General features: G+C 37.9%; 1 protein-coding gene across 2 annotated transcripts in view; it reads left to right on the plus strand.

Moving 5' to 3' along the window:
• Nucleotides 1-27,375, plus strand: part of rfx3 (regulatory factor X, 3 (influences HLA class II expression)) — a 44,117-nt gene that overhangs the window by 2,343 nt on the left and 14,399 nt on the right. The window contains exons 2-9 of one of the 2 annotated variants that reach the window (XM_039670341.2): nt 9,176-9,282; nt 11,757-11,848; nt 14,624-14,885; nt 18,884-18,958; nt 21,339-21,520; nt 24,257-24,376; nt 25,180-25,304; nt 26,157-26,269. In XM_039670341.2, the coding sequence (XP_039526275.1) occupies nt 9,181-9,282; nt 11,757-11,848; nt 14,624-14,885; nt 18,884-18,958; nt 21,339-21,520; nt 24,257-24,376; nt 25,180-25,304; nt 26,157-26,269 (1,071 nt within the window). In that variant the 5' untranslated portion in view covers nt 9,176-9,180. The remainder of the gene's footprint in view (nt 1-9,175; nt 9,283-11,756; nt 11,849-14,623; nt 14,886-18,883; nt 18,959-21,338; nt 21,521-24,256; nt 24,377-25,179; nt 25,305-26,156; nt 26,270-27,375) is intronic. The other variant, XM_039670343.2, reaches the window with a different exon arrangement.

Here is a 27,375-nt window from a genome sequence, read left to right on the forward strand (position 1 = left end):
GTGATCCAGCGTTACACTTACATTTTAATTATGATAATGATTTCTGTTTCTCTCAATTATTGAACTCTCATGCCAGCAAAAAACATTTTGAACAAAATTGTGTTTTTTTCTTCAAAGATTACAATGTGCGTCAACAATGCTTCCATCGCTTGTTTCTGCTGCTTCTCCTGTGTTTCGATCAGCAGATTGTGTTCTCTTTCAGGAGATGCGTTACAGCGCCCCCTACCATATAACACAAGGAAAGCAGGAAAACCGTCAATGTCAGGAAAGCTCATCTCAAATGATGGAAAATTCAGTCAATTGCAGGGAAAGTGTGAAGCGTAATCGTCTGCGATATTTGTGACTATATGGTTTGCGATTGTGGCTCCTGAATAAATGGACTTATCTGCTACTATACAAAGTCTTTTTTGTTGTTTTATTATAAAAGCATTAACATGGTTTAGAATTATTGTCATTACTTTTGAGGGAACCCTGGTCAAAAAAATATTCCAAGTACTTGCAGCCAGACTAATTATCAGTACACTTCAAGTGTGTTAATGGTTAGTTAACTTGAAGTGTGCTTTTTGAAACAGCTAATTTTGTACTAAAGTGTATTTTAGTTGTAATTAAATTGTAGTAAAGCATAACTTTTAAGTTTATGTAGTGTACGGGACTTATTAAATGCGTGATTAGTGCTATTATAGTGTTTTTTATTTGTGTTACAAGTGCATTACAAATTCATTACGAGTGTCTTCAAAATATACAAGCAATATAACATCAGTGTATTTATATATATTTTGGAAAAAATATAGTTTTGGTGTTTTCGGCTTTTGTTAGGATTGGACAGTAGCTAGACAGGAAGTGAGGTGGGAGAGAGAGAGAGAGAGAGAGAGAGAGAGAGAGAGAGAGAGAGAGAGAGAGAGAGAATATCTCTGGTCTCCTGAAGCACATGTCGGTGTTTCATTAATAAGTGTATTCTACAAATTGCACACTCCTTAACAAATGCACATTAATAGACAAAATTAGCTATACTTTGTACAAAATACTGTAATGTATTTTTGAAGAATACTTTCAATGCATTGTTGTGACAAAGATCATTTCCAGCACAGTTAAATTATACCTAAAATATGTTTTTAATATAGAGCAAATACATACACTTTAAAAAAATGTTCTATAATATACTAAAGTACAATTATTTTAAAGTGTTGTATTGTGAAAATATGTCGAAGCAGTTTGTGTTCTCTCGTCTGCCAGTTTCCAGATGTTTCCCCCGACTGTAATCAGGCTTTAAAACGAACTTTCACTCACCGGCCAATTTACATTCAGAACTTCTACTAGTAAAGAAGAAATAAACCAGATTAACTACGTCACAGCTTATAAAATTTGGATTTCATACATTCGTTTATTATTAAAACAAAATCCTGTCATCCAGCATCTCCACCCTTCCTCATTCATCCTCATCCTCATCACCAATCATGTGTTTTAGGACAGGACACAGAACATGTGGGATGCTGGAAAATAATAATGCGTTTCTGTTCACCAAATGCTTTTTAATCTTCACTATTGGTTTAATGCAAATGAACAAGCGCACTGTTACGTGTTGCGTAGTGACGTCACGTGTGTGTGTTCAAGTAACACAGATATGAGCATATGATTCTGTGCGATACACTGTATTTCATACATCACGATGACATCATGAGTGCACAGATTTGTCTTAAATACAAACTTCTCAGCAAAGTGAGTAAACATAACAAGTAACTCGTGATTTGACACGTGACCTCTGGGTTTCATTCAACCCCTGTCTGTGATATATAGGCTCAAGCAGGAGATTTTTTTGATGTCCTGAAGATAATGATTTTTAATTGAACAGCTTCTGAACTGAAGCTCTGCTGGAGTGTGTTCGATGGCTCAGCGTAAGCTAGTGTCAGTCCTAGCTTCATTCGTCTGGATTCTCTCGGCGCAGAAGTTGGCGATGGAGACCGGAGAGAGGCAGTATGGGATAGCATTAGGTTATTCAAGTTAGGGATGCACCCATATGAACATTTTGGTCGATAACCGATAATTCTTTATACTTGTAACCGATATATCGGCCGATAAATCTAAATCCAAATTCTATAGAATTTTTGAGAGCCCAATCACAAAAACAAAAGTCTCATCACTAAAAGCCACATCCCAAACACAATTATAATGTTCTCGTTACAATGTTATGTAGCTGATGTTGCACTAAACTAGAGCCAGACCGATATATCGGCGGACCGATATTAGGCATTTTCCAAACTATCGGTATCGGCAGTTATAATGGCCGATAAATAAGTATTTCAAAAATAAAATAAGAACGGACGAAACACGCTTTAACCATGTCATGAGTGTTGGAGTTGTATAGTTTGTCCACCAGAGGGCACTCTACACCGTCCCTGTTGGCAACACTCGTTGAGTTGGTCACGAGACATACATCGCTTGAATAACAATTAAAAGAACATCCCCACCAGTTCTCTCAACTCAAATGAGCATGACAAAATTTGTGACTTATCATGTCCAGTTTAAAATAAATAAATAAAATATCGGCCGATATATCGGATTTTAAAACCCAAAAATATTTGTATCGGTATCGGCCTTCAAAATCCTTTATCGGTCGGGCTCTACACTGAACTGTATTTACCTGTTTTGAAGCGATTTCAATCATATTTCAAGCCGTTCATAATCGTCATGTTGAACAGTGCGCATCTGAAGAGTCTCAGCGGAAGGAAATAATACATTATACATCAGCTTTAATATATCGGACACATTGTTTTTATCAGGCCGATAGCGATAACATCAGAAATGAGCATATATGGGCCGATAAATCGTGCATCCCTTGTTCAAGTTGGGGGATTGGGAAGGTGTGTTGCATCTTCTCTGAAAGCAATCAGAAACAATCCAACTAATGAAGTCGATCATGTTATTTCAGGTGTTTCTCTCGGGTCCAGACTGATCCCCCCCCACACACACACACACACACACACACACACACTATAGTCGGTTAATGCCAAACCAAGAGGACATGATGTCAGAAAGCCCCATTTATCAGCTCACGTTACCCTTATCTACGGTCAGGTGTGGAGTTGAACTGGGCCGTGCCACCTGTCCACAGTATCCGGTTGCTTTCCAATCGCTTTAAGAGATACTGATTGAGTAAATAATTCATATCCATTTCATTTCCAGCTAAACCCATTGAGGTTCAAGGCTCTCGAGCGTGTGGGCGGATGCTGCTCGAGAAAAATACAGGTTTTTTTTCTTCTTTAAATCAAGATTAATCAAGACTCTACTTTATTTTATCTTTATTATAGTGTGTGTTTTTAATCTAATCCACCCCTGGCAGTGCTAAATATACACCAGCTACTGAAATCGCTTTGATTGTGACTGTATTCTGGTCATGCTGCTGTCCATTGGCTGTGTTTGTTTGGACGATGCCGATTCCAGTATAAGTCTCGCTTCATTATTGTGCTGATCTGAATAATGGTAATATCGTCTTCTGAAGAGTTGAATGTGACTCCAAAAAGTCAAGTCCAGTTGTTTTTAATGACACTACAAGTTCAATTAATCCATCAAAAAATGAGGGGAAACACAACATTAAACTTACTTAAGGTATTTATCTGATAAAATGATTTGGCAAAAAAAGCCAAACTACAGATACAGGTTTAATTTTACAAAGCAATATTATCCTATGGTTCTCTCTTGTTTTGAGAGTGTTGAAACAATGGTGTTGCACAATTAATTTCTTTCTTTCCTTCTTAATAAAGCACAGTTTAATATAACAACATTTGCCAAAAAAGAAAATGCTGTAAAAAGAACTTAAATATAATATGAATGGCCGGGTAACACTTTATTTTACTGTGCCCTTGTTACAGGTGTTACATGTAGTAATAACAGTAAATTATGCATAATTACATGCAACTAACCCTCAAACAAACCATAACCCTATAGTAAGTACACGTAGTTCATTATTATTTTAACTCAGTACTAAAATATATAATTACACTGAAACAATTACACCTTAAAATAAAGCGTAACCAACTATTGATGCATAAAGCAAACACAAGATTAAAGCCCGGAATATGCACGTCTCATTGCGTTATCAGCACAAATAAAACCTCCTATACGTACGGTGGTCTAAAGGCTCATTTGACCCCTGACTCGTGGGGGAGCGGCAGCGCTGGGCCTTTGTTCCCCTTCAGCATCGAGTGTGTGTTCGCTGAGGGTTTAAGTGGGCCACAGGGGAGCGCATGAATGAGCCGAGGTGAAGTCAGCTGGGTGGAGGGGTGTTCAGACAGGTGCCTGTGCACACACACACACACACACACACACCGCGGTGTACATCCGACATCAAGTGCCAAGATCATCCAGCAATCTATGAAGACAAGATTATTAAGATGATAACAGTCTGAAGTGGAGGATTTTCGGGTTTTCATGTTGTTTTTGTTCTCAGTCATTTGATGAGCGTGTCACGAGTGAAACCTGCATTTACTTTCACTGTTGTGTTTGTGATGTGGGGGTTAGGATCAGTTACTTTTCATTTGAAGTTTATCTATTTATTTCACTATGCTAATTACACAGTTGGTTAGTTGCAGGTAATCATTTGCATTTACCATTATATTATTTATTTATTCCCTATCAGGGTTGTTGGACATTAAGGCTTGTCGTGTGCTTGTCCTTTGGTCATTCACTTGTTGATGTTGAATTATATTCTCATGACAGCTTTGACATATTTAACGCTCTGGTGCTCTTCCTGTGGCGGTCAAAACAAAAGTGACCTGATAATTTTTATTGAATATTTTGTATTTTACGGGGATTTAATGCTATTAAATGATATTAATGCAATGGTTATTCCATTTATTCACGTTTTGAGCGTAGAGCTGAAAATGTCCATATTAAACTGAAAAACTTCAGCCTGTGCTCTCCAGTATTCAAGATTTACCTCAAAGACACGTGCAACATTGCTTCTGAAGTGAATACACTTTAAAAAGTGAACTTAACAATAAATGTAAAATTCTGGAACTTCTTTTTTTTGAAAAATGCACAAAAATAGCTACTATTTTTGATAGATACTAAATCATAAGTGATTATTCTAAAACAAGCTATGTTTCAAATTTGAGATTTTCAAATTTCACAAATAGTGAATAAATGGATTATAACTACTGCATAAATATAATTTAGTACCATAAAATATCAAAACCAGTTTTTATTGAAGTTTTTTTTCTTCTTGAGGATAAAGGACAACATACACGTCTGTTTAACGAAGGATTGTGAGGGAAATAATCCATCAGACTTAAATTAATAAGTAATAGCACTGCATCGTGTGAAAACTGATGCTAATAAAACAACAGTTGATGGGGATACACAACGTTAATAGTCAACAGACTTCATCCAATGTTTTAAGTTAAAACATTGGATGAAGTCTGTTGACTCGTGAGTGAGTGTGTGCTTGATTATGCGCGAGTCAGGAATGCTGGGTAATCAGACGTTAGGGCTGAGGGGGAGGTGAAGTGAACAACACCACCTGAACCCTTCAGGTAAATGAGGAGCAGAAGAAGAGGAGGTGCAGGAGACTCTGGGGAAAGATAATTAACCTGGAGAGACCTGATCATGGAAACACGCGATCCAGTGTTTACCTGCAGCGAGGACCAGACAAACATGCGAACGAACGCACACGGGTCTCCGCACTGTGCTGTAGCCCTACAGAGGCCATTAAATATTAACTTCCTTTATTGGTCTGGGTACGGGCAGCGTTCTCCACTCACTGACCTGCTCAGAGCACAGATAACCTCACCATCCGTCACTGCTGTGTGTGTGTGTGTGTGTGTGTGTGTGTACACAGAGGACTGGAAGTGACCCAGCGTGATCAAACTAAACAAACAACAAATATATATCTCTTTTGTTCTTTAGGTGCTGACCCTCAGGGTTATTAGTAGTGTTTACCAGGACGAGCATCACCATTACTAGTGCTTAAACGGCTGGCATTACAGGAATAATGCAAATTATTAACCAAAGTGTATGTACTGTATATGACGTTTTACTTTCATACGAACACAGTCAGAGTTTTATTAAATTATATCCTGGCTCTTCCAAGCTTTGTCATGGCATTAACTAGTTTTTTCAGCTCCAAAAAGCACATCCATCCATCATAAAAGTAATCCATATACAACTCCAGGGGTTAATAAAAGCCTTCTGAAGCGACGTGATGGGTTTTTGTGTGCGGTCTTACAAGTGTTCCAGACATTTTTCGTACGACTGTACCAGACATTTTCTGACGAGTGTTCCAGACATTTTTCCAGACATTTTCTGACGAGTGTTCCAGACATTTTTCCAGACATTTTCGTACGACTGTACCAGACATTTTCATACGACTGTACCAGACATTTTCTGACGAGTGTTCCAGACATTTTTCCAGACATTTTCGTACGAGTGTTCCAGACATTTTTCCAGACATTTTTCGTACGAGTGTACCAGACATTTTTCGTACCACTGTACCAGACATTTTCTGACGAGTGTTCCAGACATTTTTCGTACGAGTGTACCAGACATTTTTCGTACGACTGTACCAGACATTTTCTGACGAGTGTTCCAGACATTTTCCGTATGAGTGTACCAGACATTTTCATACGACTGTACCAGACATTTTTCCAGACATTTTCGTACGACTGTACCAGACATTTTCTGACGAGTGTTCCAGACATTTTTCCAGACATTTTCGTACGAGTGTTCCAGACATTTTTCCAGACATTTTTCGTACGAGTGTACCAGACATTTTCATACGACTGTACCAGACATTTTCTGACGAGTGTTCCAGACATTTTTCCAGACATTTTCGTACGAGTGTTCCAGACATTTTTCCAGACATTTTTCGTACGAGTGTACCAGACATTTTTCGTACGACTGTACCAGACATTTTCTGACGAGTGTTCCAGACATTTTTCCAGACATTTTTCGTACGAGTGTACCAGACATTTTTCGTACGACTGTACCAGACATTTTCTGATGAGTGTTCCAGACATTTTTCCAGACATTTTTCGTACGAGTGTACCAGACATTTTTCGTACGACTGTACCAGACATTTTCGTACGAGTGTTCCAGACATTTTTCCAGACATTTTTCGTACGAGTGTACCAGACATTTTTCGTACGACTGTACCAGACATTTTCTGACGAGTGTTCCAGACATTTTTCCAGACATTTTTCGTACGAGTGTACCAGACATTTTTCGTACGACTGTACCAGACATTTTCTGACGAGTGTTCCAGACATTTTTCCAGACATTTTCCGTATGAGTGTACCAGACATTTTCATACGACTGTACCAGACATTTTTCCAGACATTTTCGTACGACTGTACCAGACATTTTCTGACGAGTGTTCCAGACATTTTTCCAGACATTTTCGTACGAGTGTTCCAGACATTTTTCCAGACATTTTCTGACGAGTGTTCCAGACATTTTTCGTACGACTGTACCAGACATTTTCTGACGAGTGTTCCAGACATTTTTCCAGACATTTTCGTACGAGTGTACCAGACATTTTTCGTACGACTGTACCAGACATTTTCTGACGAGTGTTCCAGACATTTTTCCAGACATTTTTCGTACGAGTGTTCCAGACATTTTTCGTATGAGTGTACCAGACATTTTTCCAGACATTTTCGTACGACTGTACCAGACATTTTCTGACGAGTGTTCCAGACATTTTTCCAGACATTTTCGTACGAGTGTACCAGACATTTTTCGTACGACTGTACCAGACATTTTCTGACGAGTGTACCAGACATTTTTCCAGACATTTTCGTACGAGTGTACCAGACATTTTTGTACGAGTGTTCCAGACATTTTTCTTTAAAGCTTCTCTTTTTGAGGGCCGTTCAGACTGAGAACGATAACTATATTTGCGCCACACCAACGAGCGACAACGGTCTGTTTATTCTTAAGCTTGTGCGCTGCGGTTTCATCGCGTGTACAACATCATTGAACATGTTTTTGCTGTTCTTGCTGCATTACAGATGTCCTCAGCATGCAGTTTTAAGTCAAGCTAGTGTGATTGATCTACTAATTATCCAACACTGCATTCAGTGACGTACATATCTGACGTAGTCAATATAGTGGAATAAGACAAAACCTAGTCTTTTTCACCGCAATGTTGTGGAAACGAGCGCTGGACACCTGAGGTAAAACTTGTCACCATTTATTCAGAGGCTATGAACGACTGTTTTCCAAATCCATTATGGCGTCTGACATTTTAATTGCCCAAGCCCTTAAATCAGGGGCTCATCATTTCTCTATATTGATATTGTTGTGGTGTGAACTATTCTTTAATATTGAGAACGATTTTTAGAACTAGATTATATCTTTATCTTCATTGGTGCGAACGGACCTTTAGACTTCTAACTTGTGTCCAGTATAAAGACACTTAAATGACAAGTTGTTATAAACATGCATAAACCCTCCTTCATATTCAAGATAAATGACATGTCATGATTATGAAGGAGTCATGTCAGTCTTATGCACACCCTAAATAAACGTACTTCAAAATATTAAACTAAAATGACACTGGTGCGTTGCAATTTTTTAAAAACGTGTTATTTTAAATAACTGAAAACATTTTTTCAACTTATTTGAAACTAAAAAACTTATTTGATTTTAGCTAAATTTAAAAATAGTTTATGTACAAAAACACAACATTAATCATGGAAACAAAGACTAGTGTCAGATTTACTAACTGCGTGTGCCAGCGCAAACACAAGCGGTCTGTCAGGATTTAGCGAAGACAGTGGTACATGAGCGCTGGAAAGGCATGGACAGTTTTCCCTTCAGACGCAGTGTTTCATTTATTTCTAAATGAATCACGCAAGGTGATTTACTCAGATTTGCACTCGTCGATTTACCGGTGTTTGCTCCATTATTTACCGCCCCCAAAAACACGTCTTACATTGCATTGGTCATTATGGAAACGATCTGGCTGCGTTTGTAGATCACAAGCAGGACTTCCCAATCCCATCGGCCACGTTTTGGAATTGTGTCCTCACACTAATTTCCCTGATTAGTAAAAACTAACCCTAAACCCAAAAAAAAGAAGCATAGAAAGCCACACTGTCCTGCAGTGTGTGAATGGTGTTGTTTCGGACTGTTGATGATTGTGTGTGTGTGTGTGTGTGTGTGTGTGTGTGTTCCTCAGGCGCCATGCAGACCCCCGAGGCCGGCGCTGACTCCTCGTCCAACACACTCCAGACCAGCGTACCTGTGCAGCCTGCAGTCAGCGGCCAGCAGGGGGCGTCTCAGCAGGTGACTCATACACTCACACACACACACACACACACACACACTCACACACACTCCAGACCAGCGTACATGTGCAGTCAGCGGCCAGCAGGGGGCGTCTCAGCAGGTGACTCATACACTCACACACACACACACACACACACTCACACACACTCCAGACCAGCGTACATGTGCAGCCTGCAGTCAGCAGCCAGCAGGGGGCGTCTCAGCAGGTGACACACACACTCACACATACACACACTCACACTCAATCCAGACCAGCGTACCTGTGCAGCCAGCAGGGGGCGTCTCAGAAGGTTTCACACACACACACACACACACACTGAAATCAGACGCATTCTGATCACACCGATCTATGTTTTTATGGAATCAACTGGCCAGTTTTAAAGGGACGGTTCACTTAAAAGTGTCAATTCTGTCCTCATTTACTGACCGTCATGTTGTTCCAGACCTGTGTGTGTTTCTCTCTTCTGCTGAGCACACAGAGTGAAGTCATGGATGGTGTCAAACGTTTGATTACCGCCGTTCTTCACTCCTCTTCTGTTGTGTTCAGCAGAAGAGAGTAAGGCTGCAACTAACGATTATTTTGATAATCGATTAATCGGACGATTATTTTTTCGATTAAAAAAATTAAAAAATGTATTTCATTTTTTTGTTTATTATAACTAAATAAAACCCTAAAAACCACACTCTTTTGTGTGTTAAACAATCTTCTTAATACAGACAACTTCATTATATAGAAAAACAACAAATAAAAAAATATATATGACCATAACCTATGACAAAAATGCTATTGTAAACTAGATTAGTGGATAACTCAGAAAAACTTAGCCTAGAAAAATCACAAGTGCACAATAATTTTATAAAATCTGAACATTTAGTGAAAAAAAAACATTCCTTAGTGGGGAAAAAATAAGAGACAATAAGTGTAGCACTATCTCTGGTAAAACGTTACACATTGCTCTTTGTATTGTTGTTATACATTCATGAAAAACATCGTAAAAATCAGATGCACAGCTGTTTAGTGAGGAAGCAATATTGACTGTGTATTATACAGTATCTTTGCAATAGTTTATTAAGCCTTTTCTTTTAACAGTTTTAAATTTCAGTGAAGAACAATTATAGTGCGCCGAGTCTACTCTAGTGTTGTGATCTAACAGACACTCAGTAGAAAGTGATTAAGTTACAGCAATAAAAGTCCAGCAAGATAGTCATTATATTACGAAACCATAGACCTTTATCTACGGATCAATTATAATAATAACATTGAATCATCTTGGAAAGAGTTTCATCATGTTAACTGTTGTAACGCGACGCGAATAGAGAATGACTGACAGCCGCAGTGGAGGGAAAAGCTTAGGTTAACTTGAATTTAATGACTTAAATATACATTTCTATCTCACATTATACTACAGTATGGCTTCATAAAGTATACACGATTAACGCAGGTCACCTATTTTGGTTTCAAAACGGCGAATTTGCCGAAAGGTGAATGATTTTCGTGTATGCTGCATATTGATAGCGGTTTCCTGATGCCCGCAAATGAGTTCAAACTCACGGAATCAAGAGTGCGCATGCGAGACAGAAGATAATGTGCTCCAAACCGTCCGTGTTGCGCACAGACCGGCGAGGGAGATAGACTGCGTGTGTGCCTCATGAAGCGCATGTAAGCGCATGTAAGAAGCGCATGTAAACAATCCCTGTGACGTAATCAGACCAACTAATCGATAATGACATTCGTTGACAACGATTTTCATAATCGATTATAATCGATTTTATCGATTAGTTGTTGCAGCCCTAGAAGAGAGAAACACACACAGGTCTGGAACAGCATGACGGAGTAAATGAGGACAGAATTGACATTTTTAAGTGAACCGTCCCTTTAAAAAAAAACTGCAAGTAACTTTGCAACTTCCTCATGAACTCATTACACATCTTCCACTAACTCACGAGAGTATTATTGGACTGTGAAGGTCTTTATGAGTTTGACTCTTTTGTTATGATTCGTTATATTTAAATCAGTCTAACGAATTACTCACTCGGCTAAATTCTGTTTAGAAAATAAAAATGCAGTGTTTTTTACTCCGCTATTTCTTTGTTGCCGGTGTATGGACTCTTTCACGACTGTGCCATCATGTTTCAACAGTTAATAATATTGTAAGACTAGTTATGTTCATTTTTTAAGAGTTTATGTACATTTATAACACTGTTTTCTCGGCATTAAGATGCAGCAAAACTAGTGCTTCTAATAATGTCAAATCAAACTTGACATCTTTCTCGTAATCGATATCCATATTTTCCTCTTTTGGAAAGTCATAGAAATGCTGTAACGTTTTGTTTTTTTTCTTTTGCACTATAATATTTGATCTAACAACTTCTGAGACGCATGTAAATGTGAAGGTCCATTACGGAGCTGCTGCTGAACACACTTCTTTCTCCATTCCTGAGTGTTTATCGAGAGGCCATGTGTGTTTCAGGCGCAGACTGTTCAACAGGTCCAGCATGTGTATCAAGCACAGGTGCAGTACGTTCAGGAGGAGAACAACAGCGTTTACACCAACGGGACCATGTGAGTGTTTCCTCGCCAGAGATGTATAAAGTACTAGAAACCCGGACTTGAGGAAAAGTACAAGTGCTCTATCAAAAAAGTGACTTTTAAGCACCACACTTAAGTAGAAGTACTAAAGTATTCAACATTTTTTTGTATTTAAGTATTGCAAGTAGTTCATTTAAAAATTCACTACTTAAGTACTAAAAGTAGAAGTACAAGTATTGTGTCATGCAATTATTAAAGAAAGCAGTCAAGTTTGAACTAGCAATCAAATAAGGGATACAAATTTGCTTTGGCGGCCATTGCAGGACAACCCCTGCATTAGTTGACAATGTGTGTGTCAATCAATACCATTACCCTATAAAACTGCTGTGTGATTTAGGCAGCATGAAAGCCAACTTGCAACGAATGATTCGTAACATTTTTATAATTGTAACGAGTAACTAGCAGAACATTAAAAAAATATCGAAGTAAAAGTATTAAATTCATCGAAAATATCTACTAAAGTTAAAGTAGAAGAATGAGAAAAAAACAATACTCTAGTAGAGTACAGATACAGCATTTTAGTACTTAAGTACAGTACTTAATCCTCAGCTGCTCTTCGGTCATTTCTGACCAAAAAATTTTCTGTTTTGAATTTTTAAAAATTACAGCTTCATCGGAATGTTACGAAACTTGGTGACTTTTATGGCATTATGTATGTGAACACACAAAAAAATGGTCATGATCTGAGCATGCTAAGTGGTTTAAAAAAAAAAAAAGTCACACTTGTGGTCTTTGGTCAAAAATGATCCCCATAAGAAATAAATGGGAAATTGTAAAAAAATTACTTTTTTGTTTTTTGTTAATTTTTTTTTATAAGAAATAGTTTTTGAGATTGTTTCAACTATATATTCAAATCCACCAACAACAACAACAAAAAATGTATTCATAAACAGCTGGGGAATTCACATGCTTCTCCATAGAGAGCTGTACATGCCATCTAGTGGTTACACCAGGATTCTACGCTTTTTCTATATACTGTAACCAGATGGTGCTAATTTTCTTCAAAAAAAAATTTTTTTCTGAAGGCCTAGACTCTATATTAAACTAAAATACTGCATTAATATTTAAAAAAAAAATATATATATATATATAGAGAAAAATATATATATTTTTCCATGGCAAAAATAAACCATATCATAAACCATAATCCAATCAGAAGTCATTCTGCTTTAAAGAGCATTTATCATGTGGATGCTAATATAGTTACTGCACTTGGCGTGAAAGGGCCTTTAGTCTCTCATACCATCATGGATCAAATAAGTTTGTTTAGAGTCGGACTGGTTTAATACACTGAATCACGCTACTTCTGAGACTCGCGGCGCTCAGTCATCTGACAATGACCACAAGTGTCCACAAGTGGGGATGAAGCGGCAGAAGAGCAGCACCTGAAGGACTCTCCTTCATACACAGACGTTTACTCAGCAAGAAGACAAGATCTTTTAAATTGGCAATTATAAATAAAATGTCATCAGCCGAACGGAGAAAGCACGTATCAGAATGGGAATCAAAAGCAATGTTCTCCATAAAACAGTTATGCGGCGTTGGTGATTTCTGTATCCATGGAAACGGCACTCTCACCTGAAGATGAAAGGATGGGAACTCATCAAAACACAACTTATGTTTCTCCAGTCAATTAGAGACGAGCGCGCACGCCGATATAAAGATGAACATGTCACAAATCATTTTCAACATTCTTTACAGAAGGTGGAGCAATACTTAGTGCCATCACTAATAACATCTAATTTACATAACTACAATTTAAGTAGAATTTTAAAGAAACAATAACCAAAATACAGTGCAATACATCAATGAACAAAACAATACACACAAAACCAAAAAAAAGTCACTTATTGCAATAAGCTATTATACTGCATGATATTGCACACAATGATAGAGAGGTAAGAGCATCAATGTAACCAGATTTAAATAGTTTAAACATATAGACACGCTGAGATATATAGGGGGAGTCGTTAACCTTATATGTGACTCTACATCACAGAACCAGTCACGAGGCGCATGGGTGTGTGTCTGTGGCAATAAAAATTATCGTCAAATTTTCAAAATTCATTAGGATATTAAGAAGAGATCATGTTCCATGAAGATATTTTGGACATTTCCTAGCTTAAATATAGCAAAAAATATATATATTTTTTAGGGCTGTGCAAAAATTAATCGTGATTAATCGCATCCAAAATAAAAGTCTGTGTTTACATAATATATTTGTGTGTGCTGTATATAATTATTTTGTATATATTAATAGCTATGCATGCATGTATATATTTAAGAAATATTTGCGCTTAAATTCTGTATATATATATATATATATATATATATATATATATATATATATACATAATCTATATTATATAAATATAAATATTTTATATATGAATAATACATTTTGTTAAATATATACATGCATGTGTGTGTATTTATATATACAAAATAATTATATACAGCACACACAAATATATTATGTAAACACAGACTTTTATTTTGGATGCGATTAATCGTGATTAATTTTTGTACAGCCCTAATATTTTTGTGAGTGAATGTTGTATAATAAAAAAAAATAGAAACCGCTTCTAAAACAGAATGGTCACGTGTCGCGGCTGGCTAGCAGAAACGCTCTGATTAACATGGAAAAGACGCCTTTCATCGCGCATCGCGTCTGTAAAGCTCTTTCAGGGAAGGTTAAGGGCAGCCAATGAGAGTGTAAAGCAGCACATGTTCTTGTTTTATTGGCAGACGGACGTATTCATACTCAGAACCACAGCTGTACAACCAGAACAGCGGCGGGAACTACTTCGACACGCAAGGCAGCTCGGGTCAGGTGAGCGCAGTGGTGACCAATCACAGCATGGCTAACAACGGGAACGGCACTCTGGGAATGGGCCTATCAGGAGGCCAGATCATCAGCAGCTCTGGAGCTTATCTGATTGGAGGAAACTCCATGGATGGCTCCGCCCCTCACTCCGCGGCTCAGACCACCAGAGCCTCCCCCGCCACGGTGAGCACCAATCACATCGCTCATAACCAGTGTTGTGTGTAACTCACTTCAAGTAACTAGTAACGTAACGTGTAACTGTTTCAATTCACAACAAAATATCCAAGTTACTATTTCTAAAAAGCAACGCTAGTTACGTTTCACATTTATTGACTGACAGCTCTACTGTCCCCATGTTGAGAGAGATAAAGTGAGGAGTGTGTGTGTGAACATGATGGTTATTGTAGGTCTAGACTAAATGTGACACATTTACTCATCTCACTTGCACGAAAACATTCAGTATTCCTCAGAGTGAATGAAAACAGTAAAATGCAATCTCACAATTTTGGTGAGAAAAAGTAGCGCAAAATTAGTGTAACGCATTACTTTTCATAAAAATAACTAAGTAACGCAATTGGTTACTTTAAGGAGTAATGCAATGTTGTAATAGTTGGGGGCCTTAAGCACATTTTCACGCAAAGTCTTCTAAAAGCAGCAAATTTGGTGCTTGTTGATGAATTTGCGCAAAAACTGCCCCATACTACAGCCCAAACTGCTTTTTTGGACAGCGGCCATATTGGAATTGGAGGATCAAGGGGTCCATATATATACTGGGTCATAAAAACAATCATTCCTATGAGTTTCCAATGATCAATTAAGCTGAAAAATATATCAAGTTTGTATTTGTAACTCATGTGGTTCAAAAGTTATAGCCAAAAGTTTTCGGGCAGCGGTCAATATGGCCGCCATCTTGGCCCCGAGGGTCGCTGGCTCCCTAGCCAAATCATTTTGACATGACCCGAGCAACATTTGTGCCAAAGTTGGTGCTTTTAGATGAATTTGTGCGAAATGACCTATTTATGTGCTTAAAGTCCCCAACTATAATGCAGTACTTTTCAAAGTAACTTCCCCAACTGTGCACACGAACATTAGTTACACACACATGACCTCACGCTGTTCCACACCTGTACGAGTTTCTTTCTCATGTTGAACATAATCAAACAGTTGACCAACATCCTTCAAAAGATCTTCTTTTGTATTCAGCACAAGAAACTCAAACAGGTCTGGAACAACAAATGAGGATTTTGGGGTGTCTTTAACCCTCATGTTGTCTTCCAGGTATTTCACCCGGAGAGGGTTTGCTTTTTCCCCGAAAATGATAGTTAAAGGAGTAGTTCACTTTTAAAAAACTTTTGCTGATAATTTACTCGCCCCCATGTCATCCAAGATATCCACGTTTCTTCTTCTTTCTTTCTTCAGTGGAAAAGAAATGAAGGTTTTTGATAAAAACATTCCAGGATTTTCTCCATATAATGGACTTCAATGGGGACCAAACGGTTCAAGGTCCAAATGAGTTTCAGTGCAGCTTCAAAGGGCTTTAAATGACACCAGATGATGAATAAGGGTCTTATCAAGGACCCTTCGAGTCATGACCCGAAAAAAGATTCGATCATTTTGATGAACGAGTTCGAACAGGAGAGTCATGAACACGTGTCACAGAACAAAGCAAGGCGAGCATTTGAGCTTATAAAACTTAAACTTTGTTATTTATTTATTAAATGAGCGATCGTTTCGCTTGATAAGACCCTTATTCATCGTCTGGAATCGTTTAAAGCCCCTTTGAACAGTTTGCACTGAAACATGAACCGTTTGGTCCCCATTGAAGTCCATTATATGGAGAAAATCCTGGAATGTTTTCATCAAAAACCTTAATTTCTTTTCGACTGAAGAAAGAAACACATGAACATCTTGGATGACACGGGGGCGAGTAAATTATCAGCAAAAGTTTTTTTTAAAGTGAACAACTCCTTTAATAATACTATTTTGGGATTTTTTTCTCACCCCATCTCGTTACACTTCAAAATAATTTGCCAAATGTTGGATTCAATCTTTTTGTCAACTTGTTTTTTCAATTATCACAGGTTTTGTATTTATAATAATATTAATAATAGTACATTTTATTTATATCATACAAACGCAACACCAATGCATCAGTGCTAACAACATCAAACAATACTATGATTTTTAAATACAAACTCAATGCATGTGCCGTCATTAGAAGGCCTGTATAAATCGTGAGTTTTAAGGCCAGATTGACTTTTTTTGGTCTCATTGATCTGAGCTTATGAAAAAAGGCAGATATTTATTCTCTTTTATAAAGAGACAATTTATATTGCGGAAAATTTATATTATAATTATGTGTGAAATAATATGAAATTTCCCCGCTACAGTTAGACTTGTTTATTTATGTAAATATTTTTGAGGGTTAAACACATTAATCTGAGGGTTAAAAACAAGGGTTCATCTGAAATGTGCTTGTGAAGCCAGTTTTAAAAATAAATAAAGAGCTTAAAACACACTTTTGAATCAAATACTTTCATTTAAATAATTTGTCAATCTGAATAATTATACCAGTCAAAGTAATTAACATCTTTTATGTGATAATGGGTCTGTTCCGAAATCATCCACCTTATTTCTGTAATGGTAAAGTGAGCCATTTGGTGTGAGCGTGCATGACTTCGACTCATTAGCTGGTGTTTATTTCTATAGTGCTTAATTCAGGACAGACAGCTTCACTGTAATAAACGGGAAAATATGACACACATCCTAAAAAACAATTATTCAGATCAATTCAGTTCAGTAAACTGTAAAACTATTTGCACTACAACCCAGTGTTTACAGTACAAGTATTAAATTATGATAATAATATGCCAGTTTGTAATATCAAACAGCATAACGGACTGTTCTTGTACATCTGGAAGCTGGTAAAGCTCCTACATTAAAATAAAGTGGATAGATACAGTAGTTTGTGTTACTGATGGCATGAGTTCGTATAAACACACAAGCAGTGCTGCCGTACAATTGGACCCACACAACACAGCATGTTGAGCATCATGTAATGGCTTAATATTATAGGATGTTATGTAGAAGAATTGCTTTGTTGTCAACCACCTTAATATTGTTACAATGTGTAAATGAATGAAAACGTCTGCATTTTTGTATCCCCGCTCACAGACAGTCGGATTGGGCCCAGTGCATTATGGGTGTTGAGGTTCTCCAACCTTTTTGGGAACTTCAGAGCCCTTTTTCTTTAATTGTGAAGCACTGATTTCTATGGAAGCTTGTGTCTGCCACATAACAACACATTTTAAAAGATAATTATGACTTTTTTTATCTCACATTTGCAAGTTATAAAGTCAGAATTATGAGATATAAACTTATATGCTACTTTATATAACACAATTGCAACTTTATAACACAATTCTGAGTTTATATAACACAATTGTGACTTTATATCACGCAATTGTGAGTTTATATAACACAATTGTGACTTTATAACACAATTGTGAATTTATATAACACAATTGTGACTTTATAACACAATTCTGAGTTTATATAACACAATTGTGACTTTATAACACAATTCTGAGTTTATATAACACAATTGTGACTTTATATCACGCAATTGTGAATTTATATAACGCAATTGTGACTTTATATCACGCAATTGTGAATTTATATAACGCAATTGTGACTTTATATCACGCAATTCTGACTTTATATCACGCATATGCTACTTTATAACACAATTGCGACGTTATATCACACTTCTGAAAAAAACTGAATTGTGAGATAAAGTCACATTTACCTTTCTTGTGTGTTCTTCTTCTGTGGTGTCAACAAGCTTGCATAGATGTCTACTGCACGTTTTATTTTGCCAGCAATGAATTACAGCTTTAATTTCGAAGTCTGTATATGAAGACTTGGCCTCATTATCAAATTTACTGTTTCTTAGATGTTCAGTTCTGCGTGAAGGTTTACAGAAGCTGGTCATGAGGACTGTGTTTATGGTGTGTGTGTGTGTGTGTGTGTGTTGGTGGCTGGGATGCTTTAGTCGGGTCTATTTCTGCTGCTCATCTCTGGTTTCAGTGCAGCTTTCTTTCGCTACAGCCTTCATTTGATTTCTCCCCCCCTCTTTTTTGTTTTGTTCTCCTTTATTCTTTTGCTCTTTGGTCTATCAGATTGAAATGGCGATTGAGACGCTCCAAAAGTCTGAAGGTTTATCCAGTCAGAGAAGTTCGCTGCTCAACAGCCATGTAAGTTGCAAACACGCACCGCTTGGCTTAGCTCGTCTCCTAGCGATCTGCTACGGTACTTTACGCTTTTCTGTCTCTACGGGTCACTCTCTCTCTCTCTCTCACACTCTTTCTGAAGGACGTTCACACCAAGGAGATTAATGATAACGTAACTATGTAATAGGGAAGTCCACGGCATAACCATGACAACAGAGGTACCATTGGAATCACTTTCAGAACTTTGTTTTTTTCCAGCTGATGAACGATAAAAACACTGACAGCCAATCAGAATCCATCCTGCTTTTACGAACTCGAGCGTTTAAAGCGTCAGGTTTGAAATCAAATGTTATTTCGAGATCAAAATAACTCGAACATCCTAGTTGTATGCATTTAAGTATCTGTTAATTAAATATATATATATATATATATATATATATATATATATATATATATAAACATAATTATGTAATTGTACATTACTGAAAAGGAGAGTGTATAGAAAATGTTCACCATTGCTTTTTTTGGGGTGAAATTGCTTATGTATTATAAAATTAAATGCATAGAATTGAGTGTGCAAACGTATTATTGAACAACACAATTGTGACGTTATATCACGCAATTGTGACTTTATATCACTCAATTATGAATTTATATAACACAATTGTGACGTTATATCACACAATTATGGCTTTATATCTCACAATTGTGACTTTATATCACGCAATTATGACTTTATATCACGCAATTGTGACGTTATATCACACAATTATGGCTTTATATCTCACAATTGTGACTTTATATCACTCAATTATGACTTTATATCACGCAATTATGACTTTATATTACACAATTATGACTTTATATCACGCAATTATGACTTTATATTACACAATTATGACTTTATATCACGCAATTGTGACTTTCTATCACGCAATTATGACTATATTACACAATTATGACTTTATATCACGCAATTGTGACTTTCTATCACGCAATTATGAATTTATATAACACAATTGTGACTTTATATTACTCAATTATGAATTTATATAACACAATTGTGACTTTATATTACTCAATTATGAATTTATATAACACAATTGTGACGTTATATCACACAATTGTGACTTTATATCACGCAATTGTGACTTTATATCACGCAATTATGAATTTATATAACATAATTGTGATTTTATATCACGCAATTGTGACTTTATATCACGCAATTATGACTTTATATCACGCAATTGTGACGTTATATCACACAATTATGGCTTTATATCTCACAATTGTGACTTTATATCACTCAATTATGACTTTATATCACGCAATTATGACTTTATATTACACAATTATGACTTTATATCACGCAATTGTGACTTTCTATCACGCAATTATGAATTTATATAACACAATTGTGACTTTATATTACTCAATTATGAATTTATATAACACAATTGTGACGTTATATCACACAATTGTGACTTTATATCACGCAATTGTGACTTTATATCACGCAATTGTGACTTTATATCACTCAATTATGACTTTATATAACATAATTCTGACTTTATAACAATTCTGACTATATCACGCAATTTTGACTTTATTTTGACTTTTAAATATATATATATATATATATATATATATATAAACATAATTATGTAATTGTACATTACTGAAAAGGAGAGTGTATAGAAAATGTTCACTATTGCTTTTTTGGGGTGAAACTGCTTATGTATTATAAAATTAAATGCATAGAATTGAGTGTGCAAACGTATTATTGAACAAGTAAGAGACAAATGAGATGTATATAGTGAACAACACCGAGAACTTAAACTTATTAGATCAAACACGTGTGGACAGTTTCCCTTTGATAAAATATCAATATATATATATATATTATATTGCAAATTTAAACAAAATCATCATATGGTATAATGGAGACTCTGGTGATCCTAGACACTAATGTTTCGTTATCGTCGTCGTTCTTGGTGTGAACGGGCTTTTATACTGTGCCGTTCAAAAGAGTCACATGATCAATAACATTCATTTACTTCTTTGCATTCTTTAAATTTGATACAGAAACTCCTAAAAATATTTATTTCCAGATTTCCAGTGTAGGCTCTTTTCAGATGGCACTGTATATATTAGGTTATGCAAGTTCTATTTTAGTGTAAAGTTTGTTTTTGTTATGAATGGACTTTTATGTTAAATATTGCAAGATGTTCAATGATTTGTTCTGAGGTCATAGGTCATGCACCAATTAAAAACTCCAGGATAGATCACGTCATTCCAGAATCTGAGGCTTCCTTTCTTCCGTAGAAACACAAGATGCAGTTTTGTTTAGGGAAGTGTAAAGTGCGAGTGTATCTGACGCGTGTAGCGGTGTTGTTCACAGCTGCAATGGCTGCTGGATAACTACGAGACGGCCGAGGGCGTGAGTTTGCCCCGATCCACCCTGTACAACCACTACCTGCGCCACTGCCAGGAGCAGAAGCTGGACCCGGTGAACGCCGCGTCCTTCGGGAAGCTCATCCGCTCCATCTTCATGGGCCTGCGGACCCGGCGCTTGGGAACCCGGTAACATCTCCAGCTCTCCTCGCACCGACACTAGGGCTGGCCACAACAACACATGTTTCCCAAAGGCCACGAATCTGTCGAATCTATTCATTTATCCACTTGTGCTGGGCGGTACGAGCAAATATCCATATCACGGTATTTTTCTAAATGCAACATGACATCATGACTTTTGCGTAAACGTACACGCCACTTTCGAGTCAAGTGGCGTGTTATCTCTACGCATTTTGAGCTATCCGCGTGTATGTCTACGGCATTAACGTCCGTGTCATTCCGCGTGTCTGTACACGCAGTCAAATCTCCAGTCATAAATGCCATTAACCCCAGTGACGGGTAGGTTTAGGGACGGGGTTGAAGTAAGTCGTATATTTATATAACGTTAAGTCAACGGCGTTCATAAACACGCTGAAAGGCGATTATGCGTCTTGATAGCACACCAAAAATGGAAATACGAATTGGCGTGTCATACACACGCTACTTCATGAGATCAGTCTGCTAAATGATACCAACTTGATATGATGGTTTTTGTTTTTTTCAATCATGACTGGGTGTTAACCACATTTTCTACTGATTGAGAGAGGAAATACTACGGTAGATTGACCTAATAGGCTACGTTAAAGTGATCCAGCTCTCAGGTTTAATCACAAATATCTTAATTTGTGTTCTGTCTTACGGGGTTGAACAACAAGAGGGAGAGTCATTACTGACAGAGTTTTCATTTTTGGGTGATCTATCCCTTTAAATTGCCCAATTTGACTGTTATGACTGAATATTGCAGAAGAATAAATCACACTAGTAATAATACAGGTTTGCAGTGTTTATAGAGGCGCTGTAAGAGCCGCAGAAACAGCGGTTGCCCCGGTAGCGGCTGAACACAAAGCGGTTGCCCCGGTAACGGCTGAACACAAAGCGGTTTCCCCGGTAACGGCTGAACACAAAGCGGTTTACCCCTGGTAACGGCTGAACACAAAGCGGTTTCCCCGGTAACGGCTGAACACAAAGCGGTTTACCCCTGGTAACGGCTGAACACAAAGCGGTTTCCCCGGTAACGGCTGAACACAAAGCGGTTTACCCCTGGTAACAGCTGAACACAAAGCGGTTTCCCTGGTAACGGCTGAACACAAAGCAGTTTCCCTGGTAACGGCTGAACACAAAGGGGTTGCCCCGGTAACGGCTGAACAGAAAGCGGTTTCCCCGGTAACGGCTGTACACAAAGCGGTTTCCCTGGTAACGGCTGAACACAAAGCGGTTGCCCCGGTAACGGCTGAACACAAAGCGGTTTGCTTTACTTGATGAAGATAAAGAAAGATTAAAAGTTTCTATGATATTTTCAGTCAGTTCCCTTCAGATACATTCATATAAAAACACCCGCGCTGCGTTTTGACTTTGAAACGTGCAGTGCTCATGTTTATTCAACGATGTCAATGCCAACCACAAATAGATTTTCCAAAAGGCTGTGTTGAACCAATATAATATGGGAAACACTGATATAATTTGACAGATATCAGTTACAGTGTAACCTGTCCCAGTGTTGTAGTCAAGACCAGCTCACTCGAGTCCGAGTCGAGACCAAAGACAGTCAAGTCCAAGTCGAGACCGAGACCAAAGACAGTCGAGTCCAAGTCGAGACCGAGACCAAAGACAGTCGAGTCCAAGTCGAGACCGAGACCTAAGGTTGGGTCTCAAACCAGACTTAAAGATATCTTTAAGAATATGTCAAATATTTGGTGGTAACAATAAAATTGGCACCACACTCTCATACAGTAAACCAAATATACAATGGAATCATGTACACTGTAATGGTAAAAAGGCCACACAGTGGTGTAAAGGTAATTTCATTATAATTATGACTTACAATTATTACAATCAGTAAGTGCATTACTGCACACTGGGTCCTGCTGCATTTGTGTGCCGCGAACGTTATAGTGTCAAGTCATGCGCAGTTGCGCACAAGAAAGTCAGAAATCATTGGACGTTTCAATCAACCAACAATTTAAAGAAATATTAACATACGGTAATAATCATGACATATTTTGAATGGGACTCGAGTGGACTCGGGAATAAGTCCGAGTCCCAATATGTTCGAGTACGAGTCCATTTCGAGTCAAAATGCACACGAGTCCATGACAAGGCCGAGTCCATTAAAATATGGACTCGAGACCGAGTCCGAGACAGAGTCTCGAGTGCACAACACTGACCTGTCCATCTTCAGTGAAAGACCCTCTCACACAGTGTCGCGTTCCCATCATTGTTAAAGCCACACTCATGGGTATTGTGAAATAAAAAATTCATACCATAATACATAAACCCCAGCAGTTGTGCCGCCCAGCACTATCATCTCTATCACCCAAAAGCCAGCTTTAGTTTTCCTCCACGGTTCATAGGCTTGAGCCGCCGTGTTACAGCGAAGGCTGTTTTATCTTACACTTAAAATAACCAGATCCTGTTTGATCAACTCTTCTGACTTTTCATCTTGTGCCAAAATCCTATCCATTCATTGCATTTGAAAATAAGATTTGGGTTTTAATGTTCCTAAAATAAAGAGTTAAATACACAGGTTTGTGGCTCTTAATTTCTTTTTATTAATGAAGCACTTGTAAAGTTATGTTCACTGTTCTTCTTTATAAATATAGGATATTTGTATTAAATCTATATTCATTGAGTCGATAGCCAGCCCTGATCAACACATGCTCTGTGCTCCTCACTCCAGCGCCCTCTTGTTTCTCTTCTTGAGTTTAGAGGGAACTCGAAGTATCATTATTACGGGATCCGTGTGAAGCCGGACTCTCCTCTGAACCGGCTGCAGGAGGACATGCAGTACATGGCGCTGAGACAGCAGCCCGTCCAGCAGAAGCAGAGGTCAGTCTCGTCCCCGTCCAGCTGACGCCTATGTGCAGTTTATTCCAGTTAAAGTCTCCCTGTGGTCAATCGTTTAATCCCTTATGACATATTTAAACGTTTTTTCCTTGAAAAAAAATCTTCATGCCTTAAAATATCTTGACTGTAACTCGACACCCTCGCCTCATTTAGTATGTGCGGTTCTATGAATATGCAAATGAGCCCCGCCCCCATCCACTGGTTGTCGATCACACGTTGATCTGATTGGTTACAAGGTGGTTTGTGGCGTCAGAAACACCAGCGATTTCAAAGCGTGTTTTTGAGACTGTCTTTGGTTCACTGCAGTTTTAAGGAGCAATGCTGTCCACTTATCAACTTACACACGGTGTGTGTTAAAGCAGATTAAAAACACCACATACACACAAACAACATTAAAAGCTGGATTGCTGGGACTTTAAACACACTAAAAGCCAAAAGTTTGGAATAATGCATTGATATTTCACTGTTTTTACTTTATTTTTTTTTTGTAAAACAGCCGTTCTCTATGTGAAGAATCCTGAAAAATAGTGTATCATGGTTTCCATTCAAATATTATTCTTAAATGTTTCTTGATCATCAGATCCTCATATCAGAGTGATTTCTGAAAGATCATGTGACACTGAAAACTGGAGTAATGATGCTTTACACTTTACTGTATATTCACATAGAAAACTTAGTTATATTTTTATTTTATAAAGTTATATTTTTGATCAACGGATTATCCCGAACATTTGTCCGGTAGTGAAGTTGACAGCTCATCACGCATTTCTTTTGTCCGTCTCCAGGTTCAAGCCAGTGCAGAAGATGGACAGTGTTTCGGGGGACAATTTCTCCAGCGGGGGGCAACACACACCCAGCGCCGCGGAGCAAACCTTCATCGCTCAGAGCCAACACCATCAGCAGTTCCTGGGTAAACCACACACACACACACACACACACACCTGGAGCAGCTCAAACCATGCTTTAGAGGAGCTGATCTGGGGTGTGTTTCCTATACACCATAATGTCACAAATTGGTCGTCCAACAACGTTAGTTAATGATGTCACGCAGGTGCTGGAGTAGTAAGTAGAGGTCGGCCGTTTCATCGGTTTTGCCGATATATCGGTACGGATTAGGGACGCACCAATACCAGTACTCGGGTCGGTCCGATACTGTGTTCATAAACCAACCCAATGCAACCGCAGCCGTTCATATATCGAGAGTACGGCCGCACCATTTCTGTAAAATGTTTGCCGTCGCTATGCATCCATGAACACAGATTCTATTATGACTTGCTGCACGCCTACATTTCAAATAACGATTTTTGCACGTGCAAAAAAAAAAAAAAAAAAAACGTGAAAAAAAAAAAAAAAAAAAAAAAATCAGCCTAAAGGCCTGTTCACACCGGGACGAATTGCGCGTGACTCACTCACAGACTCGTTCACACACACTAGAGCTCGTTCACACATGCGCACTCTTCACACACTACACTTTAAATCTCTCGACAAACTCAAAGACGTAAATTGTGTGTGTTCTACATTAAAGACACCGGTTGCACTGAATGTCAGTTTGATTATTTTGCTGAAGATCAGGATTTATTGAGTCCACACGTCATGAACACAACAAACTGCTTCTAAAGAGATCTAGATCTGCCGTTCCGAACGCAAGTTTGCGAATGTTGGATGGCTTCGGGAAACACCGACTCGTTGAACTGCTGATAACGACAGAACTTGCGACTATAGTTGGCTAACGATCCTGAATGATGTCTGATGTCCCTGTTAGACGGGTCCAGAGCTCTGCCAGAGTTCGTTGAGCTGGAGCTCGGAGAGCCGGTGGAAGACATCGGCCTGGAGGACGTCAAAGCCCTTCAGACGCTCTACAGGGAACACTGCGAGGTCAGCTTTTCTTTCTTAGTATTTTTGTCTTGTTTCCAGTCCAAATATCTACAAACTCTTACATCAAGATGCATTCACTAGATGAGTAAATGCCATGAGATATTTCTTTTCTGGGGAGAGAAATCAAACAATGGATAATTTTGCAATGGATTTTGCAATTGCAATAATCTAGCAATGGATAATTTTGCTTGTTTTAAGCAACAACTCACTTAAGTTTGATTTCTCTCCCCAGAAAAGAAATATCTCATCTAGTGAATGCATCTAGAATGAATTATAATAAAAGTATTATTATTATTTTTTTTTAATTATATAAAAATAATTATAAAGTATAATTTGAGGGCTTTGGGTCATTTTGACCCATGGGGGAAGGATGAGGGTTCATGGGGCTCTAGTTACAGTCCAGTTCTTAAAGGTTAAAGGGATAGTTCACCAAAAAAATTTAAATTAGCCCATGATTTACTCACCCTCAAGTCATCCTAGGTGTATATGACATTCTTCTTTCAGATGAACTCAATCAGAGTTATATTAAAAAATGTCCTGGCTCTTTTAAGCTTTATAATGGGAGTGAATGGGTGGATGTCAACTTGCGGAACTGCCGGAAGCTTGTTATTTTAGTCCATAAAGTTGTAAATATGGATATTTTTCTTACACAAACGCATCACTCCACTTCAGAAGGGCTTTATTTACCCACCAGAACCTGTGGAGCTCTTCATGATGGACAGATGCACTTTTATGATGGACAGATGCACTTTTATGATGGACAGATGAACTTTATGATGGACAGGTGAACTTTATGATGGACAGATGCACTTTTATGATGGACAGATGCACTTTTATGATGGACAGATGCACTTTTATGATGGACAGATGAACTTTTATGATGGATAGATGCACTTTTATGATGGATAGATACACTTTTATGATGGACAGATGAACTTTATGATGGACAGATGCACTTTTATGATGGACAGATGCACTTTTATGATGGATAGATACACTTTTATGATGGACAGATGAACTTTATGATGGACAGATGCACTTTTATGATGGACAGATGCACTTTTATGATGGACAGATGAACTTTTATGATGGACAGATGCACTTTT

The sequence above is a fragment of the Pimephales promelas genome, chromosome 23, assembly GCF_988280905.1.
Source record: "Pimephales promelas chromosome 23, fPimPro1.hap1.1, whole genome shotgun sequence".
NCBI classification, from domain to species: Eukaryota; Metazoa; Chordata; class Actinopteri; order Cypriniformes; family Leuciscidae; genus Pimephales; species Pimephales promelas.